General features: G+C 54.0%; 1 protein-coding gene across 1 annotated transcript in view; it reads left to right on the top strand.

Annotated features, from left to right (window-relative positions):
- Positions 1 to 20,552, top strand: part of FCGBP (Fc gamma binding protein) — a 41,006-nt gene extending 20,454 nt beyond the window's left edge. The window contains exons 8-20 of the mRNA XM_028090637.2: positions 176 to 767; positions 905 to 1,104; positions 2,796 to 2,937; positions 4,942 to 5,282; positions 6,250 to 6,823; positions 7,192 to 7,808; positions 8,271 to 8,814; positions 9,640 to 10,211; positions 10,479 to 11,052; positions 12,056 to 12,255; positions 16,549 to 16,932; positions 19,987 to 20,252; positions 20,377 to 20,552. Coding sequence (XP_027946438.2) covers positions 176 to 767; positions 905 to 1,104; positions 2,796 to 2,937; positions 4,942 to 5,282; positions 6,250 to 6,823; positions 7,192 to 7,808; positions 8,271 to 8,814; positions 9,640 to 10,211; positions 10,479 to 11,052; positions 12,056 to 12,255; positions 16,549 to 16,932; positions 19,987 to 20,217 — 4,971 coding nt within the window. The 3' untranslated portion in view covers positions 20,218 to 20,252; positions 20,377 to 20,552. The remainder of the gene's footprint in view (positions 1 to 175; positions 768 to 904; positions 1,105 to 2,795; positions 2,938 to 4,941; positions 5,283 to 6,249; positions 6,824 to 7,191; positions 7,809 to 8,270; positions 8,815 to 9,639; positions 10,212 to 10,478; positions 11,053 to 12,055; positions 12,256 to 16,548; positions 16,933 to 19,986; positions 20,253 to 20,376) is intronic.
- Positions 20,553 to 22,266: the final 1,714 nt, after the last annotated feature.

Here is a 22,266-nt window from a genome sequence, read left to right as displayed (position 1 = left end):
GGACCACCATTCAACCCACTTGCAAGACCCAATGATTATGCCCATTTTACAAAGGCGGGAACTAAGGCCCAGAGACTAGGAGGTCACGTGGATCTCCAACGTCAGGCAGGGGCTCGAACGAGGGTCTGCCCTCCCAAAGTGCGCCGTCTGATGCGTGGCATCTCCTACCTCCCAGGTGAATGGCGTGGACATGAGGCTGCCCGTGGTGCTGGCCCAGGGCCAGGTCCGCGCCTCCCGGCACGGCTCGGACATCATAATCAACACTGACTTCGGCCTGCGTGTGGCCTACGACCTCACGTACAACGTGCGGGTCACCGTCCCAGGCAACTACTACCAGCAGCTGCGTGGCCTTTGCGGGAACTACAACGGCGACGCCAAGGATGACTTCCAGAAGCCAGACGGCTCACAGGCAGGCAGCTCAAACGAGTTTGGTAACTCCTGGGAGGAGGCGGTGCCCGGCTCCCCGTGTCTGCCACCGCCCACCTGCAAGCCCGGGGAGGATTGCAGCCCGAACCTCGAGTGCCCCCCTGAGCTGGAGGAGAAGTACAAGCAGGGGAAGTTCTGTGGGCTCCTCACCAGCCCCACCGGGTCTCTGGCCGCCTGCCACAAGCTGGTTGATCCCCAGGGTCCCTTAGAAAATTGTGTCTCTGATCTTTGCCTGGGTGGCGGGAACGAGAGCATCCTCTGCAGCAACATCCAAGCCTATGTGAGTGCTTGCCAGGCAGCCGGAGGCAACATTGGTCCCTGGAGGACTGAGTCATTCTGTCGTGAGTAAGGGGCAGAGGAGGGCGGGGGGGACTGAGGGGCAGAGGGAGGGGAGACTGAGGCACAGAAGGGGCAGACACTGCAGCCCCTTCCGCAGAGCCCCTGGGAGGGGGCTCTGACCAACCCTCCCTCTTTGCAGCGATGGAGTGCCCCGCCAACAGCCACTACGAGCTCTGCGCAGACACCTGCTCCCTGGGCTGCTCGGCACTCAGTGGCCCCCCTCACTGCCCAGAGAGCTGTGCCGAGGGCTGCCAGTGCGACCCTGGCTTCCTCAGTGACGGCCAGGCCTGTGTGCCCATCCAGCAATGTGGCTGCTACCACAACGGTGTCTACTATGAGGTAGGAACCCGGTCACGGCGGGCAGAGCTCGGGGCCTGGTGCGGGACCCCGTTCCACTGCCCATCTCCCCACAGCCGGCCCACTTGGCCCCCTGAACGTCTCTCCCACCCAGCCCTTGCCCTCCCCAAGGCCTCACTGTGGTTCCGTTTGTCATCTCCCACCTGCTGCCTCCCTGCCCTCACTCTTGCTCCCTTGGGCCACCTTCCGCCACGGCAGCGGGAAGACCCTTCTCCATATGGCCGTGGGCCCTGCCACTATAAACCTTCCCCTGACTCCCCAAGTCTAGACTGTCTCTCTGACACAGCAGGTAACTCCCTCTGCTTGCCTCTCCCACCCAAACCCACTTACTCCTCTTTCTTTGATTTGCCTGTGTGTTTGTCTAAAGCCTGTCTCCCTCAGAGGACCACGAGCTCTGTGAGGGCAGGCGCCCTCTCTGCTCTTCTCCTCATACAAAGGAAAGGGGTAACAAGGGGCGCCTGGGTGTCCCAGTCAGTTAGGCGTCTGCCTTCAGCTCAGGTCATGGTCTCAGGGCCCTGGGATCGAGCCCCGCATCGGGCTCCCTGCTCGGCGGGACGCCTGCTTCTCCCTCTCCCTCTGCCTGCCTGCCGCTCCCCCTGCTCATGCTCTCTCTCTATCTCTCTCTCTGTGTCAAATAAATAAAATCTTTAAAAAAAAAGTGATAACAAAAGCAAATAGGTAGACGGTGCTTACCTCGTACCAGTTACAGCTTTCAATGCCACATGCACAGTTTAGGTGCGTTATACATAGAGATGAACTTTTTATTACAAAAATTTTAAAACATGCAAAAGTCAAGAGAACAGTGAAATAAATCCCCATGGACCCATCACACAACTTTGGTGATAACCACATTTTCTCCCACCTTGTCTCCTCTCCAGCCTGGATTATTTTTTTAGAAACTCCCTTTTCCTTTCCCCTATACTTCATATGTATTACTAAGTAAGTTATACTACCACAGGTAGGTGCTATTATTATCAGCAGCTTATAGATGAGGAAATTGAGTCATCAAGAGGTTAAGTAATTTTTTTTAAAGATTTTATTTATTTATTTGAGAGAGAGAGAGAGCCCGAGCGCACAAGCAAGGGGAGCAGGAGAGGGAGAAGCAGACTCCCTGCTGAGCAGGGAGCTCGAGGAAGGACTCAATCCCAGGACCCTGGGGTCATGACATGAGCCAAAGGCAGACACTTAACCAACTGAGCCACCCAGGCTCCCTGAGGTTAAGTAATTCGCACAGAGTGATACAGTTTGGAAATAGCAGAAACAGGCTTCAGACCCAGGCAGTTTGCTCCAGAGCCTTTGCTCTTTTTTTTTTTAATTTAAATTTAATTAATTAACATATAATGTATTATTGGTTTCAGAGGTAGAGGTCAGGGATTCATCAGTCTTATATAATACCCAGTGCTCATTACAGAGCTTTTGCTCTTAATTGGTATGTCACAACGCTTCTCATATACAGCAGACATTGAGTGGGCATTTTGGAAAAATGAACGAGTGAATGAATGAAAGAATGAATGAATTGGATCCCAAGGCCATGCGGTGCCTTAGGTTCACAGACAAGGGGCCGCCTTGCTGAAAGATGCCCTTTTCGTGTTCTCTGGACCCTCTGGCCCCGGAACACTGGAGGTGCTGGTGTCAGCTCCCGCCCTGATGGCCGTCGCCCTCTGTCCCCACAGCCGAACCAGACGATGCTCGTCGACAACTGCCAGCAGCAGTGTGTGTGCCACGCCGGGCAAGGTGTGGTGTGCCAGGCCCACAGCTGCAAGCCAGGACAGGGGTGCAAGCCCTCGGGAGGCGTCCTGAGCTGCATCACCAAAGGTGCTGGGCTGGGGCCGGGCGCAGGGCCCTGGGAACGGAGGACGAGGACCCCGGAGCGGAGGGTGGTGGAAACCCTGATTTTCACAGTGGGAGGCACAGAGGACGAAGGACTGAGGTCTCCACCTGGGGCCCCCTGGGCTGGGATTTCCAGGGCCAGGGGCAGAGGGCCTCCAGGCTGGGAGGCAGGGACGCTTATGGTAGAATCCAGGCTGTGAGGACCCCCAGGGCTAGGTTTCCTGGGGCAAGTGTCAGAGACCCTCGGCATAAAGCAAGGACAGGCAACCTTTTCTCCTACAGGGCCAGATGGTAAATACTTAAACTTGCAAGGCCTTAGAGTCTCAGACATAACTACCCAACTCTGCCATCGTGGCATGAAATCAGCCGTAGGCTATGTAAGTGAGGAGCTGAGGCTCCAACGAAACTCTGATATTTGTAAAAAACAGGCAGCTGGCTGTGCCAATGTTCGCTGACCACTGGTATGCAGGATTAGGCTCGGGGCTTCTAACACCATCTCCCCTTCAAGGTAGGGGTCTTGGGCAGAGACCCCACCAAGGCTGGGGTCTTCAATACAGGGCCCTCTTCAAGAGGAGGATCAGGATTTATAGGGAAACAGTCTCAGACATGGGACCCCCCCTCCCCGATTAAGTCTAAGTGACAGAGCCACCCCCCAGGACTGGTTTCTTAGGGTGAAGGGCAGAGCATAATTCCTTATTCCCCAAGACAAGGGAATGGGACCTCCAAAACTGACGGAGGCCCTCAGTGCTGCTGGGCAGACTCACGGGGACTCCCAGGGGTCGGGGGCATAGCAGTCAGAGTTGGATCAGGAGACAGAAACCACAGAGTAGCTTCAATGCAGAGTTTAATCTACAGAATTTACTTGTAATCAAGTACTGAGGGGGTAAGAAGAACATGAATGAACAAAAGAAAAGCAGATGTCAGGAGCAGCCCCCGCCCCTAAAGCTAAAGCAGGGCACCCAGGGAAGGGAGGGAGGCCGAGAGACAGATGTCACTGGAAGATGCAGCCGGAGCCTACTGGCTTAGAGGTTGTGCAGGCTGGAGCGGGCAGGCAGGAAGATCCTGGTGGGGTGCTCTCAAAATTCCCAAAACTCAGTGGGAAGCTGTGGGCCAGAGCCTAAGTGACTCTCCAGGCCAGCTGGGGCCATGGACTGGCTGAGTGCGTCCCCTGCAGGCAAGGAGAGCAGAGCACCGTGAATCCCAGCCGGAAGCTGCTCCCCCTCCCTCGACCCTCCAGCGCTTTCTCCTGACAAAGCCCTCTATTGGTGGATCTGGAACTGAGAGGCGATACACTGAAAATGGGCGGGGGTGGTGGTGCGGAGGAAGTTTTAAGGCTGGAGTCTTAGGCACAGGGGTTCAAAAATAGGTCACAGATACAGTGGCCCTAGGGACGGAGTTTTAGACAAAGAGACCCTCAGAGACGGGGCTTTAGAAATGAGATCCCCCAAGGCCAGGGTCTCAGAGGCAGCCACCCAAGGGAGGCACAGTCTTACACAGAGGGGTCCCCAGGCCATGACGAGATACAGGGAATCCCAGGTCGGGATCTCAAACGCTGGGGCCTCTGGGGTTACGTTCTCACCAGAAAGTTCCTCTAGCACCTTGGTTTAGCACAGAAACCTCCAGGACGGAGTCTCAGAGGGGGTGGCCCCCAGAAGGCTGACAGCTCAGGCACATGGGGAAATGGGGGCCCAGGTCTGGAACACAGAAAACCCTGGGGCTGTGGATGCCCTCTCATGGATGCCCTCAGGGCTGGCATCGCAGATAACGGGAGCCCTTGGGGCTGGGTTCCAATGTAAGGACCTTACAGTCTGGGTCTTGGCTGCAAGGTCTCAGGCAGCAAACAGCCCGGCGTGGGTCTCAGCTGGGAGGCCCCTGATATCCATCCTCAGCCACCAGTACAGTAGCCTGGGGGACAGACTGGGGCAGATGTTGGGGAGCAGCTGTCCTTTGGCTGGGCAGCCCCAGAATGTCCTTTCTCCCTGTCTCCAGACCCATGCCACGGTGTGACGTGTCGGCCACAGGAGACCTGCCAGGAGAAAGCTGGCCAGGCTGTGTGCGTGCCCAACTATGAGGCCACATGCTGGCTATGGGGCGACCCACACTACCACTCCTTCGATGGCTGGGACTTCGACTTCCAAGGCACGTGCAACTACGTGCTGGCAGCAGCTGGCTCCCAGGGAGCAGGCAGCTCCCAGGGCCTGACCCCCTTCACCGTCACCACCAAGAATGAGAACCGGGGCAACCCTGCTGTGTCCTATGTGAGGCTCGTCACCGTGTCTGCCCTCGGCTTCAATATCTCCATCCACAAAGGCGAGATCGGCAAAGTCCGGGTAAGTCCGGCAGCATGACCCCTGGAGTCCGGCAGCATGACCCCTGGAGCCCCCTGGTGGGGGCGAGGGGTCCTGCCAGCCTCGGTTAGGAGCTGAAGGCTCTGTCTTGGCAGAGGTCTGAAACAAAAGGACAGCAAAACAATAGTTACAGCAATCGTCACCTCTCTGTTGCAAATTAAACGAGCCCGGCCCTTTGCTAAGGGCTTGATGTAGGACTTCAGCACTTGCCTTTTTAGAGACCTGGGTTCGAATCCAGACTCCTTGTGAGCTGCGTGATGTTGGGCGAGTGACTTCTGGTGGGCCTCGATTTCCTTATCTGTGAAACGGGGATCCGGCTGAGAGCCCGTGAATGTTTGTGAGGGAATAAATTAGAGGCCCAAAGCCTCCAACTGGAGTGAAATTCAGGGAGATGGGGAGAGGGGCGAGGGCTGGGGGGAGATGGGCCACCCTTCCTGTCCATGGTTGCAGATGAATGGTAGTCCACAGGGGGAGAGAGAAGTATGCAACAGGGTAGGCACTAGATAAATGTTGAGTGACTTGAAGAGATGTCCAGACACACAGAGATGCATAGGAGAGGAGGAGGGAGGGAGGGAATCACTGAGTGAGAGAGTCACAGAGAAAGACCCAGAGAGAGAGAGAGAAAGAGAGAGAGATAAGCCTAGATATAGAGAAATAAGTCCAGATGTAGACAGAGGGAGAGATAACAGAGAGAGAGAGAGAGGAGAGGAAGGGAGGGAGTTGGAGAGCAAGAGACCCAGAAAAAGCAGTAGACTGAGGCTTCATTCTCCAGGGCCTGGACTTCAGCAATGTCCGCAATGCTTGTCAAATGACCTACAACCATCAGTCAGTCGTAAGGGAGGCCTTGGCACCTGCCAGCCATGGCAGGATGAGGGAGGGAGGCAGGGGGCCAGAGCTGGAGCCTCCGCACCTCGAGTGAGCTCTGTTTGCCTCCTTCCTCTCCCCCCAGGTGAACGGTGTGCTGACAGCGCTGCCTGTCTCTGTGGCCGGGGGCCGGATTTCGGTGACCCAGGGCGCGTCAAAAGCGCTGCTGGTAACGGACTTTGGGCTTCAGGTCAGCTATGACTGGGATTGGCGAGTGGAGGTGACGCTGCCTAGTAGCTATCATGGCGAGGTATTTGGGCTCTGCGGGAACATGGACCGTGACAGCAGCAACGACCGAGCCTTCCCCAACGGCACGCTGGCTCCCTCCATACCTGTCTGGGGCGGCAGCTGGCGCGCTCCAGGCTGGGACCCGCTGTGCTGGGATGAATGTCAGGGGAACTGTCCAACATGCCCTGAGGACCGGGTGGAGGAGTACAAGGGCCCTGGCTTCTGTGGACCCCTGGCCCCTGGCGCAGGAGGCCCCTTTGCTGCCTGCCATGCCCACGTGGACCCCGACAGCTTCTTCAAGGGCTGCGTTCTGGATGTCTGCCTAGGCGGTGGGGCCCACGACATCCTTTGCCAGGCTCTGGCTGCCTATGCTGCCGCCTGCCAGGCCGCAGGGATTGTCATTAAGGACTGGAGGGAGCAGGCTGGCTGTGGTGAGTGTTGGGGAGCAGAGCAGGAGCTCGGGGTAAGGGGAGGGGTCCTGTCTCTGCCAGATTGGATGGGTCTTTCTTGGGTCTTTCTGAGTTGTTCTGTTTGTTTCTTGCTCTCTCGGTCTCTGTTTTTGTCTCTCCGTCTCTTGGCACTTATCTCTGTGTCTCCCTTTGTCTCTCTGCCTCTCCATTTCTCATTCTCTCTCTGTTTGGGTCTTCCTCTGTGTCCCCTTCGCTATCAGTGTCTCTTGCTGTTTCCCTCAGTCCCTCTGTCTGTCCCTCTGTCTCTGTCTCCTCCCAATCCTCTGACCCTACCCCCCTGACACCATTCCCTCTCTTTCTCTCCCTACCACTCCTCGGTACACCCACAGAGATCTCCTGCCCCGAGAACAGCCACTACGAGCTCTGTGGCCCAGCCTGCCCGGACAGCTGCCCGTCCCCTGCGCCCCCCACGACGCCAAAGCCATGTGACGGCCCCTGTGCCGAGGGCTGCCAGTGTGACTCGGGCTTCGTGTGGAGTGCCGACCGCTGTGTTCCCCTGGATGGTGGCTGTGGCTGCTGGGCCAACGGCACGTACCACGAAGCTGGCAGCGAGTTCTGGGCTGATGCCACCTGCTCCCAGAGGTGCCGCTGCGGGCCTGGGGGTGGCTCGCTGGTCTGCAAGCCTGCCAAGTGCGGGCTAGGTGAACAATGTGCCCTGCTGCCCTCGGGCCAGCATGGCTGCGAGCCTGTCAGCACAGCGGAGTGTCAGGCCTGGAGTGACCCCCATTACATCACCCTGGATGGGCACCGATTCGACTTCCAAGGCAATTGCGAGTACCTGCTGAGCACGCCCTGCAATGCACTGCCCACGGGGGCTGAGAACTTCACCGTCACTGTAGTCAACGAGCACCGGGGCAGCCAGGCGGTCAGCTACACTCGCAGTGTTACCCTGCACATCTACAAACACAGCCTGACCCTCAGTGCCCAATGGCCCCGTCAGCTGCAGGTGAGGAGCCCGGAGCCAGACGGGAGCACATGCCAGCCCTGGGGTTGTCTGGGACAGTTAGGAGTTTGCCATTCCCCTGATTACCTTTCACAGGTTAGCGGGGCATGATGCAGGGGTTCGGAGTATAGGCCTTGGAGCAGGAGGGCTTGGAGCAGAGGCTTCCCCGTTTCTTAGATAATTCCTCTAGTTTGGCCTTAGTTTATTCCACTATAAAATGGGTCTAAGGAAAGTACCTGCTTCAGAGGGTAGTGTGAGGAAGCAGCGGCATCGTGTCTATAGATGCTCGTTATTACTACTACTGCTGCTATCATTATTATTATTACAAAGGGTAGATCACAGGCTCATGGATCCACCCTCCCCTCCCCTCCCCTCCCCTCCTCCCCACCCGCGTGGGTAGCGGAGTCAAAATTCGAACCTGTACCCGCACCGTTCATTGCCCCCACCCCTACCCCGTGCCCGCAGGTGGACGGTAAGCTCGTAGCACTGCCCTACCAGCTGGACTCGCGCCTGCGCGCGTACGTGAGCGGCGCCGACGTGGTCGTGACCGCGGCCGCCGGGCTCTCTCTGGCTTTCGACGGGAACAGCTTCGTGCGCCTGCGCGTGCCGGCGCCGTACGCGGGCGCCCTCTGTGGCCTGTGCGGGAACTACAACCAGGACCCCGCCGACGACCTGAAGGCTGTGGGCGGGAACCCCGCCGGCTGGCAGGTGGGCGGCGAGGCGGGCTGCGGGGAGTGCGTGCCCGGGCCGTGCCCGCCGCAGTGCACAACCGAGCAGCAGGGGGCCTTCGCCGGCCGGGACGCCTGTGGCGTGATCTCCGCCGCCGACGGCCCGCTGGCGCCCTGCCACGGCCTTGTGCCACCAGAGCAGTACTTCCAGGCCTGCTTGCTGGACGCCTGCCAGGCCCAGGGCCATCCGGGAGGCCTCTGCCCTGCCGTGGCGGCCTACGTGACAGTCTGCCAGGCCGCGGGGGCCCAGCTCGGCGAGTGGAGGCGGCCGGACTTCTGTCGTGAGTACTGATGCATGCCTGGTCCACATAATGGGGCTCTCCCCTCCTCCCCCTTTTCGCGGCTCTAAGACAAGAGTTTCTCCTCCATCATGGGGTTAGGCACCACCTTGCCTCCCCTGAGCCAGATAGCTCCTGTCCAGAAAACCACGTTGGCATTCACACACTGAAATGCACCAGGTCACCTACTCCAATGGGAGAGACTCAGATACACCTGGTCAGAAACCCCAGGTCCAGTATCCTCTCAGGGATTCATGTGTTGATATCCCACTTAGATAGACTGGGGTGGTTGAGCCTGCGAAAGCTACACAGCAAGGTACACCTGGTCAGGTAGATTCTCTCAGATACCCCTGGTGAAAGAGACCTAGAGAGTTAGTCCCATGCACCTATACTGTTTCAAACACTGAAATACACAAGGTCAGATAGAATTAGTCTGATAACCTCAGACAGGGACTCTCCTGGTTAGCACTTGGGCAGAGACCCCCAGGTAGAATCATGACCCTGACGTAGCCCCAGGTAGATATATACCGGCTCATGGTGGGATCATCCAGGGCAGTTCCCCTCAGACACATTGCCTTGGTCAAATTTATCCTGTCAGCTTCATCCAATCAGATACACATGGTCAGAATCAGGCTGACACCAACCTTGTCAGAGGCTCCAGGTCAGACATCCGCCGGCCGGGTAGACTCAGGTGGCTTCCTCTTGGAGACACAGATACTTTTGTCCCCACACCCCATTCACACTCACCTGGGCAGGTTCTCCCGCTCTGTGCCTCCCCTGTGCTGCTCCCTTGCACCCGCCTGGCTCATTCCCTCTCGGTCCCCACAGCTCTCCTGTGCCCTGCCAACAGCCACTACAAGCTCTGCGGGGACTCCTGCCCTGTAAGCTGCCCGAGCCTCTCTGCGCCCGAGGGCTGCGTGCAGAGCTGCCGGGAGGGCTGCGTCTGTGATGCCGGCTTCGTGCTCAGCGGCGACACCTGTGTGCCCGTGGGCCAGTGCGGTTGCCTGCACGAGGGCCGCTACTACCCGCTGGGCGAGTCCTTCTACCCAGGCCCTGAGTGTGAGCAGCGCTGTGAGTGTGGGCCGGGCGGCCAAGTCACTTGCCAGGAGGGCCCGGCCTGCAGGCCCTACGAGGAGTGCCGAGTAGAGGATGGAGTCCAGGCCTGCCACCCTACAGGCTGTGGCCGCTGCGTGGCCAGTGGGGGCCTCCACTACATTACCCTCGATGGGCGTGTCTATGACCTGCACGGTTCCTGCTCCTATGTCCTGGCCAAAGTCTGCCACCCACAGCCTGAGGACGAGGACTTCAGTATCGTGCTTGAGAAGGATGCCACCGGCAATCTCCAACAGCTGGTGGTGACTGTGGCTAGCCAGGTTGTGAGACTGGCTCGGGGGCCAAAGGTGAGTGGACGTGGCCTTACCCTGGGGGGCTGAGTGGGATAGGGCCCACCCTGAGGGTTCTGAGGGAGCTGTGACCCCGCCCCAAGGCGAGTGAGGGGGACAGAGATCTGAGGGTCTGAATGGGACACAGTCCCACCCTCGGGCAGTCTGAGGGACATGGTCTGACCCCAAAGGGCTGCGAGGGACATAGCTCCACCCCAGGAGTCTGAGGGGACTGCCTCACCTGTGGTTCTGTGAGTCCCTGACCGCCCTGGCCTTTCCACCCAGGTCACCATGGACGACAAGGCTGTGGCCCTGCCTGTGGCTGTGGGTCGCGTGCGAGTGACTGCCGAGGGCCGGAATGTGATTCTGCAGACCACCAAAGCACTGCGGCTTCTCTTTGATGGCGATGCCCATGTCCTCATATCCATCCCCAGCCCCTTCCGTGGCCGGGTCTGTGGCCTCTGTGGGAACTTCAACGGCAACTGGACCGACGACCTTGTCCTGCCCAGCGGCGCCGAGGCCCCCAGCGTGGATGCCTTTGGGGCCACGTGGCGGGCCCCCAGCTCCTCCCAGGGCTGTGGCGAGGGCTGTGGGGCCAGCGGCTGCCCCGTGTGCTTGGCCCAGGAGACGGCACCGTATGAGAGCAACCAGGCCTGCGGTCAGATCCGGGACCCCCAGGGCCCTTTTGCAGCCTGCCACGCGGTGCTGAACCCCTCTGAGTACTTCCGCCAATGCGTGTACGACCTGTGTTTCCACAAAGGCAACACCGCCTTCCTCTGCCGCAGCCTGGCAGCCTACACAGCGGGCTGCCAGGCGGTCGGTGGGACTGTGAAGTCCTGGAGGACAGACAGCTTCTGCCGTGAGTGTCCGGGAGGGCCCTTGGAAGACTCCAGACCTGGCTCAGGGACAACCCCTGACCTGCTCCTGTCCCGTCTGCATCTCAGGAGCAGTCCCTCCCTCTGGCAGGCCCCCCCCCGCCCAGGCAACCCAGCTTCTCCCGCAGCACACCCTGCTGGCCTCCCTCCTTCCCCCTGATTGGTCCTTCTCAGACTCCTTTCAGGGGCCCACTGTCCTGAAATCGCAGACACAGTTCTTCCTCAAGGCTCATCCTGAGCCCTTTCTGTGGGGATCTGGGAGGGCTGGTCAGGCAGGCCCGCAGCTCACATGAGAAAACCTGAGTCTGGCTCATCTGGACCGCCCGGGATGGGACCATATCCCCTCAGATCCCCAGGCCGGGACTGTACCTCTCAGATACTCCCAGTTAGGGGTATGTTTCTTTCACGCTCCCAGGGTAGGGCCATGTCTTGTTCATTCTCCTCAGGACAGCACCTATGTCCAGAGCCATTATCCACCCCCTTATGGCTCTTGATTTGTCCTCAGTGCTGACAGTGGACACTATCTGTCTTCAGCCCCAATCTCTCTCCTGACTGCCAGTCTCGAGGGTCCAGCGGCTTCCTGGACACTTGCCCTTGGGTGTCCTTAGGGTCCCTCACACCTGCTGTGTTCCCATATGACATCAGCATTTACCCCATCCCCTGATCCCAGTCCTCATCTTGGGGCAGGCACGCCACCTGCCAATTGCTCAGCCAGAGCCCAGGGCCTCACCCTGGAGGCTTCCCCTGGGTCCTTACAACTCCCTGTTTGTGCCCCCCTCCTGGCCCTGGACCCCTCTGCCTCTGCTTCCCCAATGCAGCCCTGACCACGCTGAGCCGTCACTATCGGTCCCACTGACATGAGCTCCACAGGGAGGCTGTCTTCCTAGCTGGCATCCCCAGCACTGCCAATCGAGATCCTGGTGTGCTGGGAGGCCAGGGTCAGTGTCGGGGCGCAGGCCTGACCCGCCCCGCCTCCTCCCTCTGCAGCCCTCCAGTGCCCCGCCCACAGCCACTACTCCACCTGCATGCGCTCCTGCCAGGGCTCCTGCGCCGCCCTCTCGGGCCTCACGGGCTGCACCAGCCGCTGCTTCGAGGGCTGTGAGTGTGACGACCGCTTCCTGCTCTCGCATGGCACCTGCGTCCCCGTACAGAACTGTGGCTGCGCCCATAACGGCCAATACTTGCCGGTGAGGGCGGGCTGGCGGCGGGCAGGGAGGGTGGAGGAGTTCGAGGGAGACTTGGGGCTTCTTTACCGACCTCTTCAAGGATGGGGACAGAGGGGCCACCTCCATTTCCCAGCTCGGGGACTCTGCCCGTAAAGTCCTGGTATGAGTTTCCTGAGGCTGCTGAGACAAACGACCTCAAACTTGGTGGCTTCACACCAGAGAAATCTATTTTTCCAGAGTTCTGAAGGCCGGTGTCGGAAATCAGGGTTCCTGGGGCAAAATCGAGGTGTAGGCAGGATGGCACACTCTTCAGAGGCTCCAGGGGAGAATCCATTCCTTGCCCTGCTCTCTGCCCCAGTTTTTGGTGGCTGCAGGCATTCCTTGGCTTGTGGCCACCTCCGATTTCTGCTTCTGGGTCACGTTTCCCCTCTTCCTGTGTCACATTTCCCCTCCTCCCGTGTGTGTGTCATAAAACCTCCCTATGCCTCCCTCTTGTAAGGATACACGTGACTGCATTTAAGTTGTACCCAGATAATCCAGGACAGGCTCTCCATCTCAAGATCCCTAATTCATCACATCTGCAAACACCCTTTTTCTGTATAAGGTAACATTGACTAGTTCCAGGAATTGGGGGTGGATATATTTGGGGGACCATTATTTGGCCTCCTACAGTCCCCTCTCTGAGCCCCATTTTCTTTATGGGGTTAATCATCATCCTGGCACTATAGGTGTCTGAGGATTGGGTGCCATTGTGCCTGAAGGGCACCCACTGGGCACTGGGCCTCACCCTCTGTCTCCATCATACAGTAAAAATACCAGCAATTTACAATAGCACAGTAGGTGGTGAACTTGGCAATTGTCTCCCGATGGAGATTGAAAGTGAATTGGATTTATTTTTGTGCTTGATGTTTTCTGTGCTCTTGCGATGCCCCAAGTTTGTTACAGGTGTTAATTCATTTAGTGATCATAACAACCCTGTGAGACGGGCACCGTTGTGACAAGGAGAAGTCAGCCCAGAACTGACCCAGCAAGTGGTGATGCTGGGATTCACACCCCAGCAGCCCGGACCCACCCCTGAATGACTAGGCATCCTACCTGCTCAGAAGCATATTTATCAAGTAAAGGAAAGATGAATGACCACATTCTATCCTCATTTATCCACATCATTTTATTAATGTCAGAAAGCTAGGCTAGAAGACCTGGAAGTGCAAGACTTCCGGGGAAGGAAATGCCAAACTTCTCCTTCCTCTGGGGGGTCACTGCCTACAAGAAGCTCTCCCTGATCCCCTAGGCTGGGTTAGGTATTACCCCAGTGCTTCCTCCATCCCAGCCCTGACCACTCTGCCTGTGCTAGAAGGTTTCTTGGATTTATGAGTCTGGCATTCACCAGAGAAGTCTGGGCTAGAGATACAGATGAGCAAGCCATCTGTATAGAGATGGTATTTAGCTCTTTTGTTCCATTCATTCATTTCCTTTAATGTTTTCAGACTTCAATTTTATTTTTTAAATTAACATATAATGTATTATTTGTTTCGGGAGTACAGGTCATAATACCCAGTGCTCATTACAGCACATGCCCTCCCTCAGGTCCCTCACCCAGTTACCCCATCCCTCCACCCCCCTCCCCTCCAGCAACCCTCAGTGTGTTTCCTATGGTTAAGAGTCTCCTATGATTAAGTATCTCCCTCTCTGGTTTCATCTTGTTTCATTCTTTCCTCTCTTCCCCGATGATCCTCTGTTTTGTTTCTTAAATTCCACATACGAGTGAGATCATATGATAATTGTGTCTTTCTCTGATTAACTTATTTCGCTTAGCATAAAACCCTCTAGTTCCAGCCACGTTGTAGCAAATGGCAAGATTTCATTTTTTGATGGCTGTGTAATATTCCATTGTGTGTGTGTGTGTGTGTGTGTGTGTGTGTGTGTGTGTGTGTGTACACACATCTTCTTTATCCATTCATCTGTTGATGGACATCTGGGCTCTTTCCATCATTTGGCTATTGTGGACATTGCTGCTATAAACATTGGGGTGCAAGCACCCCTTTGGATTACTACATTTGTATCTTTGGGATAAATACCTAGTAGTGCAATTGCTGGGTCATAGGGTAGCTCAATTTTCAACTTTTTGAGGAACCTCCATACTGTTTTCCAGAGTAGCTGCACCATCTTGCATTCCCACCAACAGTGTAGGAGGGTTCCCCTTTCTCCGCATCCTCACCAACATCTGTCGTTTCCTGACTTGTTAATTTTAGCCATTCTGACTGGTGTGGGGTGGTATCTCATTAAGGTTTTGATTTGTATTTCCCTGATGCCGAGTGATGTTGAGCATTTTTTCATGTGTCTGCTGGCCATTTGGATGTCTTCTTTGGAGAAATGTCTGTTCATGTCTTCTACCCATTTCTTAATTGGATTATTTGTTCTTTGGGTGTTGTTTGATAAGTTCTTTATAGATTTTGGATACTAGCCCTTCATCTAATACATCATTTGCAAATATCTTCTCCCATTCTCTCGGTTGTCTTTTGGTTTTGTCGACTGTTTCCTTTGTTGTGCAAAAGCTTTTTATCTTGATGAAGTCCCAATAGTTCATTTTTGCCTTTGTGTCCCTTGCCTTTGGAGACATGTCTAGCAAGAAGTTGTTGTGGCCAAGGTTGAAGAGGTTGCTGCCTGTGTTCTCCTCTAGGATTTTGATGGATTCCTGTCTCATATTTAGGTCTTTTGTCCACTTTGAGTCTATTTTTGTGTATGGTATAAGGAAATGATCCAGTTTCATTCTTCTGCATGTAGCTGTCCAGTTTTCCTAACACCATTTGTTGAAGAGACTGTCTTTTTTTCCATTGGACATTCTTTCCTGCTTTGTCAAAGATTAGTTGACCACAGAGTTGAGGGTTAATTTCTGGGTTCTCTATTCAGACTTTTATTTTTAAAGAATTCAAACTTAAGGAAACGTGCAGGAATCATACAAAGAACTCCTGTATACCTTTCCTTTAGGTTCTTGTTGACCTTTCAACAAGTTTGCTTTTTTTTTTAAGATTTTATTTATTTATCTGAGAGAGAGAGAGAGAACGAGCAAGGGGGCAGAGGGGCAGAAGGAGAGGGAGAAGTAGACTCCCTGCTAAGCAGGGAGCCCAATATGGGACTCGATTCCAGGACACTGAAATCATGACCTGAGCCAAAGGCAGATGTTTAACTGACTGAGCCACCCAGGTGCCCCGACACGTTTGCTTTATCATCCTCTCTATATAAGTATATATGCACATTTTTTATGTACTATTTGAGAGTGATGCTGACATAGTGCCCCTTTACCCCTCAGTGCTTTAGCATTTCCTAAGAATAAAGAAATTCATTTACATGATTATGATGTGATTAATTTCAAAATTGGGAAATGAACACTGAATCAATATTATAAAGATTCCATTTGAATTTCATCGGTGGTCCCAATAATGTCCTCTAGGACAATCACCCACCCCCCCGAGCCAGAGTCCAAATGAGGATCAGACGCTGCTTTTTGATTAGATTTGATGAGATCACCAGGTAGTGAACACAGAGGGAGAAGGAAAAGGTCTAAGGACTGCGCCCTGAGCAAAGTAGCAGTTAAGGATCTGGGAGATGAGGACGAACTTGAGAATGCAGTGAAGAGAGAGTAGCCAGTCAGAGAAAAAAAATTATTTCCCAGAGTTGGGTTCCCGGGGCCCCATGGTCTGGGCTGTGGGTGTCAAGACTCTGGGCTCTCTGTCCTACCTGGTATCAGTTGGCTTTTACTGGGTTACAAACTACCCCAAAACATAGTGGCTTAAAACAACTATTTGTTGAGGTCATGATTCTGGGAGTCTGCTCTTTGGGCTAGACTCAGCTGGGTGGTTCCTCCGCTGTTCGGGGGCTCACTCATACATCTCTAGCCCTGCGGCGGGTCCGCTGAGTGCTGCCTGGCATACAATGTGACAGCTGGGATCATTGTCTCTGTTCCGTGGAGTCTCATCCTCCAGCAGGCTAGCCCACGCTTGTTCTTATGGGCAGGGTTCCAAGAAAGAGAGAGAGAAGAAGGGAGGGAGGGAGGGAGAAAGAGAAGGAGAAAAAGCTGTGTGGTCCCATGAGGTCCAACCTTGAACCTGGGGCGATGTTGCTGCTTCTGCCTTATAACAAGCCAAGCATGGCGTTAAGGTGAACCCAGATTCCTGGGGAAAGGGGAAGTAAACACCATGGTTCAGTGGAAGTTGGTGCCAAGTCACTCTATGTAGATGCAGAGGGTTTGGGAGATTGTGGCCATGGATGCCATCTGCCACACCCCGGCCACCTGGCCCCTCTCTCTGTGCACAGGTGAACTCCTCACTGCTGAGCTCAGACTGCCGCCAGCACTGTTCCTGCTCCCCAAGCACCAGCCTGACGTGCAAGGCAGCCAGCTGTGGGCCAGACCGGGTCTGTGAGGTCCGGGCTGGGGCCCAGAACTGCTGGGCCCCCCAGGGTCTCTGTTCCCTCTCTGTGGATGCCAACCTCACCACCTTCGATGGGTCCCATGGAGTTTTCCACTCCCAGGGCATCTACGAACTGTCTTCCCGCTGCGCGGGGCTACCAGACACCATTCCCTGGTTCCGCGTGGTGGCTGTTGTCCAGGCCTGCCAAGGCAAAATTGGACCTGTGAACCAGGTTCACATCTTCTTCAAGGATGGGCTGGTGATTCTGAGCTCAGAGAACGGAGTGTGGGTAAGCCTGGGCATGGGGGCACGTCTCCCCTGGGCTTTTGTCCTTCCTGCTGCCGTGCCCCTACAATACTGGCTGCCCATCTGCCTTGTGCTTTCTTTATCCAGATCTCTGTAGTTTAGTCTCTGGATTGGTATTTGTCTCAGTATTTCAAACTTAGTCTCTCTGTTCCGGCTGAGTTCTTGAGGAGCGAAAACACGCTCAAGTCAATTAGTCGTTTTGGTCATAGTGTCAATCTAAACTCTTTTGGTTGTAAGCAACAGAAACCCGAATTCAGATTGCCTTGAGCAAAAAGGAACTTCTTGGCCCCCCAGAACTAGAAAATCCAGGGGTAGAGCCTCAGGCGTAGCTGGATCCAGGTGCCCTGGCGGTATTATCTAGATTTGTACCTCTATCTTTTGGACTTCATATTCATCAAATCAGTTTCATTCTTTGTGGTTCCCCACAAAGACAGGGACTATTATCTCCATTTTACACAGAGGATAAACAAGGGCCCAAGAAGGTGAAATCATTCATTCAAGGCATTCAGACAGTGCCTGGGAGAGATCCAGGCTTTGAACCCACCAGCACCAGACTCAGTTCCCAACCATGTTGGTGGGAACACAGTGCTGGGGATAACTGTGGATACAAGGGGCCACGATCGTGTCCAAGTGCAGTGTTCAGTAGGAACTTCTCCTGGACTCTGATAATGCTGGGCCACTGATCCTTCCCTCTTCCTGTCCCTCAGCTTTCTCTTTGGGACCCCCTCGGCCTATCATTGTCTGCCTCCAAGAGTCTGTTCCAGCCCTGGTGCCCCCTCTCTTTGTCCCTTGACTTCCTCTCATGTACATTTGCATTTGCCAAACCCCATGGTTCTCACCACCCCCATTCCAGATTTCTGACACAGAATCTGTTTGGCCAAACTGAGGACCGATGGCTGACTTACGGTCCAGTCATTCATGGCCCGCATGGGAGAGTCCCAGACCCAAACACGGACGTCAGTCCACACTGAAGTTCCTAGAGGAGCATATCCCTATTTTTATGACCTGTTTATTGATTGCAGAGACATCCACTGGGGTCTTCTGGGTTCAGTGGAGAGAGACAGCTGGTGCTCCACACACACCCCCCTCAGTGGATGGTCTGCATCCCCCCACCAGCGCATGGAGATGGGCCGAGACACAGCCCTGCTGGAAACAGGGAGGCTTGCATTCTCTCTTTCGGGTAATCTGGACCACTCATTCCTTTTCTCAAGCCATCTCCTTGATCCATAATTCAGGTTAACACACTTTCTCTTGACCTCCCCTTGCCCCTCTATCGAGAGAAACAGTTCTCTACAGAGCTGACAGATGCTCTAGAACTGGGAATCAGATCAGATGGAAAACTCTATGGTGGCTTCCTAGAGCAGCGTTCCAAACTCAAGCCACCTCCCTTCCTTGGCCTAAGGACGAGGCTTTGTGTGATCTGACTCCTGCTGGCCTCCAACCCCATTTCCAGTAACTCCATCCTCTGTTAGCTATACTAATGATAGGCCAGGCTGACCTTTCAGCAAACCAAGCTTGTCCCCACCTCGGGCCTTCACGTGTGCTGTTCCCACTGCTGCAAGGCTCTTCTCCCAGGTGGTCTGAGTTGACACCTTCTTGTCCTCCAGGTCTCGGTTCCAGCACTGCTTCTTCAGAAAGGCCTTTCCTGACCACCTACAGAAGTTCCTCCTCTCCATCCCAGTCTCCATGCTATCGCTCTCTTTGATTTCCTTCAAGACACTTCTCACTCTCTGAAGTCATCCATTATTTGTTTGTGTTTGTTGCCTTTCACCATCCCTAGAATATAATACTCAAGTGGGCAGTGGTCCTGTCCATCTTAATTGTCACTTTGTCCCCAGTACCCAGAATGGGGCCTGGCCACCCAAAGAGGATTCCCAGGAAAAGGTTGTTTTTGTGAATACATTCAGCTCTGTTCCCACTACAACAGCAGACCATGCGCTGAGTGACACAGATGATTCCGACCCAGGTCTTTTACTTCCAAAGCTTGAGGCCTGGTGAAACTTTGCATCCACCCCTCCAACTATCCTTCGCTACATCTATCTCTCTTTCCTTCCTTCCAGCCATCTATTCTTCTACCTCTGTTTCCCCTTTCCCCCTCTCCTTCCCTCCATTTTCCCTTCCACTATTCCTTCTTTCCTGCTGTCCATCCACCCAACAATCCGACCACACATCCACCCATCCACCACCAATCCATCCATCCACCCACCAGTCCATCCATCCATCCATCCATGCATCCACCTACCCATCATCCATCCATCCATTCACCCACAAATCCATCCATCCATCCATCCACCCACCAGTCCATCCATCCATCCATCCATCCATCCATCCAGATAATATCTATCTATCTTTCCAATCAACTGGCAGAGGAAGACTCAGACAGAAATCATTTAGAAAAAAAGAACTTTTATTTCAAAGAAGGTTCTCTAGGAAGTCTAGCTCAAGAAGGATTAACTCATCAATGAAAATAAACAACAGTTATTTAAAGGAAAAAGCTCATATGATTCCCAAGGTTACTGAGTCCACAGCTTATGACAGAGAAACATTAATTTTCTCACATGATTATGATACTTTCTAGGTCATTAATTGTCTTTAGACATCAGCACTGAAAAAATAAGGCATGAAGTTGCTTTTGTTAGGGAACCAGTAACTTACAGAACACAAACAAATGTTTTTTTATTTTGAAAAGCAGAACCAGAAAGGATGATGCTGGGGTTGGATTGTGTGTTTATCTGTCTGGTACAAAGTGCTCCTCCCCACCCCAGCTGCCCTTGGAATGTTTTGTGCATCCTTACTTATCCATTGACCCATCTCTCTGTCAACCCATCTGTCCTTTCAATCATCTGTCCAGATCACCAGCTAGCTTATGTATGTCTCTCTCCATACAGTGCCTCCATCCATATCTTTGTCTCTTTTGGCACCTGCGTCTCTGCTTTTGCTCCTTGAACTTGTCGTCTTCCTTGGAGTCTCCATCCCGGTAACCCTCCAGTATTTTTGTGGCTCTAGCCTCACCTCTGTTTTCCCCTACCACCACCAGGTGAATGGTCTCCATGTGTCTCTCCCAGTTGAGTTATCAGCGTCTGTGTCCATATATAAGAATCCCGATGGCTCCGTGAGCGTTAATCAGAAGGCAGGGGTCCAGGTGTGGCTTGGCGGCAAAGGGCAGCTGGCTGTGATGGTCAGCGAAGACCATGCCGGGAAGCTGTGTGGGGTCTGCGGAAACTTTGACGGGGACCAGACCAATGATGGGGATGACTCTGGAAGATGATGACAGAGCTGGAGAGCGCAGGACTTCTCCCCATGGTGAGGGATATAGCATGGAAGCCAGGCCACTTGGGGCAGGGGCACCTGGGTCCTCATGGGAAGGGGGCAGTCGGGGTAAGTACTCAGTCTGTAAGAGGAAGTGCTAAGAGTCTGTCTCTTACAGTGACAGCTGATCAGTCATCTACCAGGAATGAGGACTTCACGACCTGACCCTCCTGGAGATTGCAATAATTGGAGGTTGCACAGTGTCCCTGTGTGCCCCTACACTGTTCTACCCCTTTGAGGAGCCACTGAGGCCAACTGTGAGAGCACTGAATAAATATCTTAGGCTAAGCTGCATGCCAGTGTGTCTGTCTTATGCCTACTCCTCCCTGATTTTCTTTCTTGCACAGCAGCTACCAGATATGCCTGGGGCGTCTGGCACACAAGAAATATTTATTGGGGGGTGAAAAGATGGATGGATGGATGGATGGATGGATTATGGGTGGGTGGATGGATGGATGGATGGATGGATTATGGGTGGGTGGATGGATGGATGGATGGGTGGATGGATTATGGGTGGGTGGATGGATGGATGGATGGATGGATTATGGTGGATGGATGGATGGATTATGGTGGGTGGATGGATGGATGGATGGATGGGTGGGTGGGTGGATGGATGGATGGATGGATTATGGTGGGTGGATGGATGGATGGATGGGTGGGTGGGTGGATGGATGGATGGATGGATGGGTGGGTGGGTGGATGAATGGATGGATGGATGGATGGATGGATGATGGATGGATGGATGGGTGGATGGATGGATTATGGTGGGTGGATGGATGGATGGATGGATGATGGGTGGGTGGATGGATGGATGGACGGATGGGTGGGTGTGTGGATGGATGGATGGGTGGGTGGGTGGATGGATGGATGGATGGGTGGATGGATTATGGTGGGTGGATGGACGGATGGATGGGTGGGTGTGTGGATGGATGGATGGATGGATGGGTGGATGGATTATGGGTGGGTAGAAGGGAGAGTAAAGGGAGGGAGGGAGGAAGGAGACATGGATGGGTGGATGGGGTGGAGAAATGGGAAGATAAGGACGGGGTAATTAAAAGAGTAGATGAAGAGAAGGAAAACAATTGGATGGAGGGAAGGAGTCAAAAATGGAAAGAGGGATGAATACATTCTAGCTTTATCATTTATAATCCAACAAGTTAATTTCGCTGTCACTCAGTTTCCTCCTATGTCTTAGTCTGTGCAGCTGTTATAACAAAATACCATAGAATGGATGACATAAACAGCAGAAATTTATTTCTCAGTTCTGGAGGCTGAAAAGTCCAAGATCAAGGCACCAGTGGACTCGGTGCCTGGCGAGAGCCCTCTCCCTGGTTCATAGTTGGCTGTCTTCTCTTGTGTCCTCACATTGCAGAGGGGCAAGGGGGCTCCTTTGGGACCTTTTTATAAAGGCACTAATTTCATTCATGAGGGCTCCACCCTCATGACCCAATCACCTCTCTAAGGCCCCACCTCCAAATACTGTCACATTGGGGATTAGGTTCCAACATAAGAATTTTGAAGGAACTCAAACATTCGCTCAAAACCATCTCATGTATGTATGTATGTATGTATGTATGTATGTATGTATGTATGTATGTATCTATTTAAGAGAAAGCATGTGATCAGGGGAAGGGGCAGTGGGAGAGGGAAAGGGAGGAGAGAATCTCAAGCAGACTCCCTGTTGAGCACAGAGCATGATTTGGGGCTCCCATCTCAAGATCTTGAGATCATGACCTGAGCCAAACCAAGGGTTTGCATTCAGATGCTTAAGTATTCAGACGCTTAACCGACTGAGCCACCCAGGTGCCCCAACAGCATCATATTTAAAGCAGAGTTCATGAAAGTACATACCTCAGAGAGTTGGAGTGAGGATTTAATGTGTCCATCCAATCCACAAGTCAAAATTTGAACTTTCCAACCCTGTCCCCCACCCTTCCCATGATGGCCTTCCCCACCTCCGTGAATAGCACTGCCAATACTCACTGTAGCAGTCAGAAAATAGGGATCG

Source organism: Eumetopias jubatus, unplaced genomic scaffold (genome assembly GCF_037043125.1).
Source record: "Eumetopias jubatus isolate StellerSeaLion01/CBP00866 unplaced genomic scaffold, mEumJub1_p1.0 scaffold_10, whole genome shotgun sequence".
Taxonomy (NCBI): Eukaryota; Metazoa; Chordata; class Mammalia; order Carnivora; family Otariidae; genus Eumetopias; species Eumetopias jubatus.
This window is presented reverse-complemented; position numbering and strand designations above follow the sequence as displayed.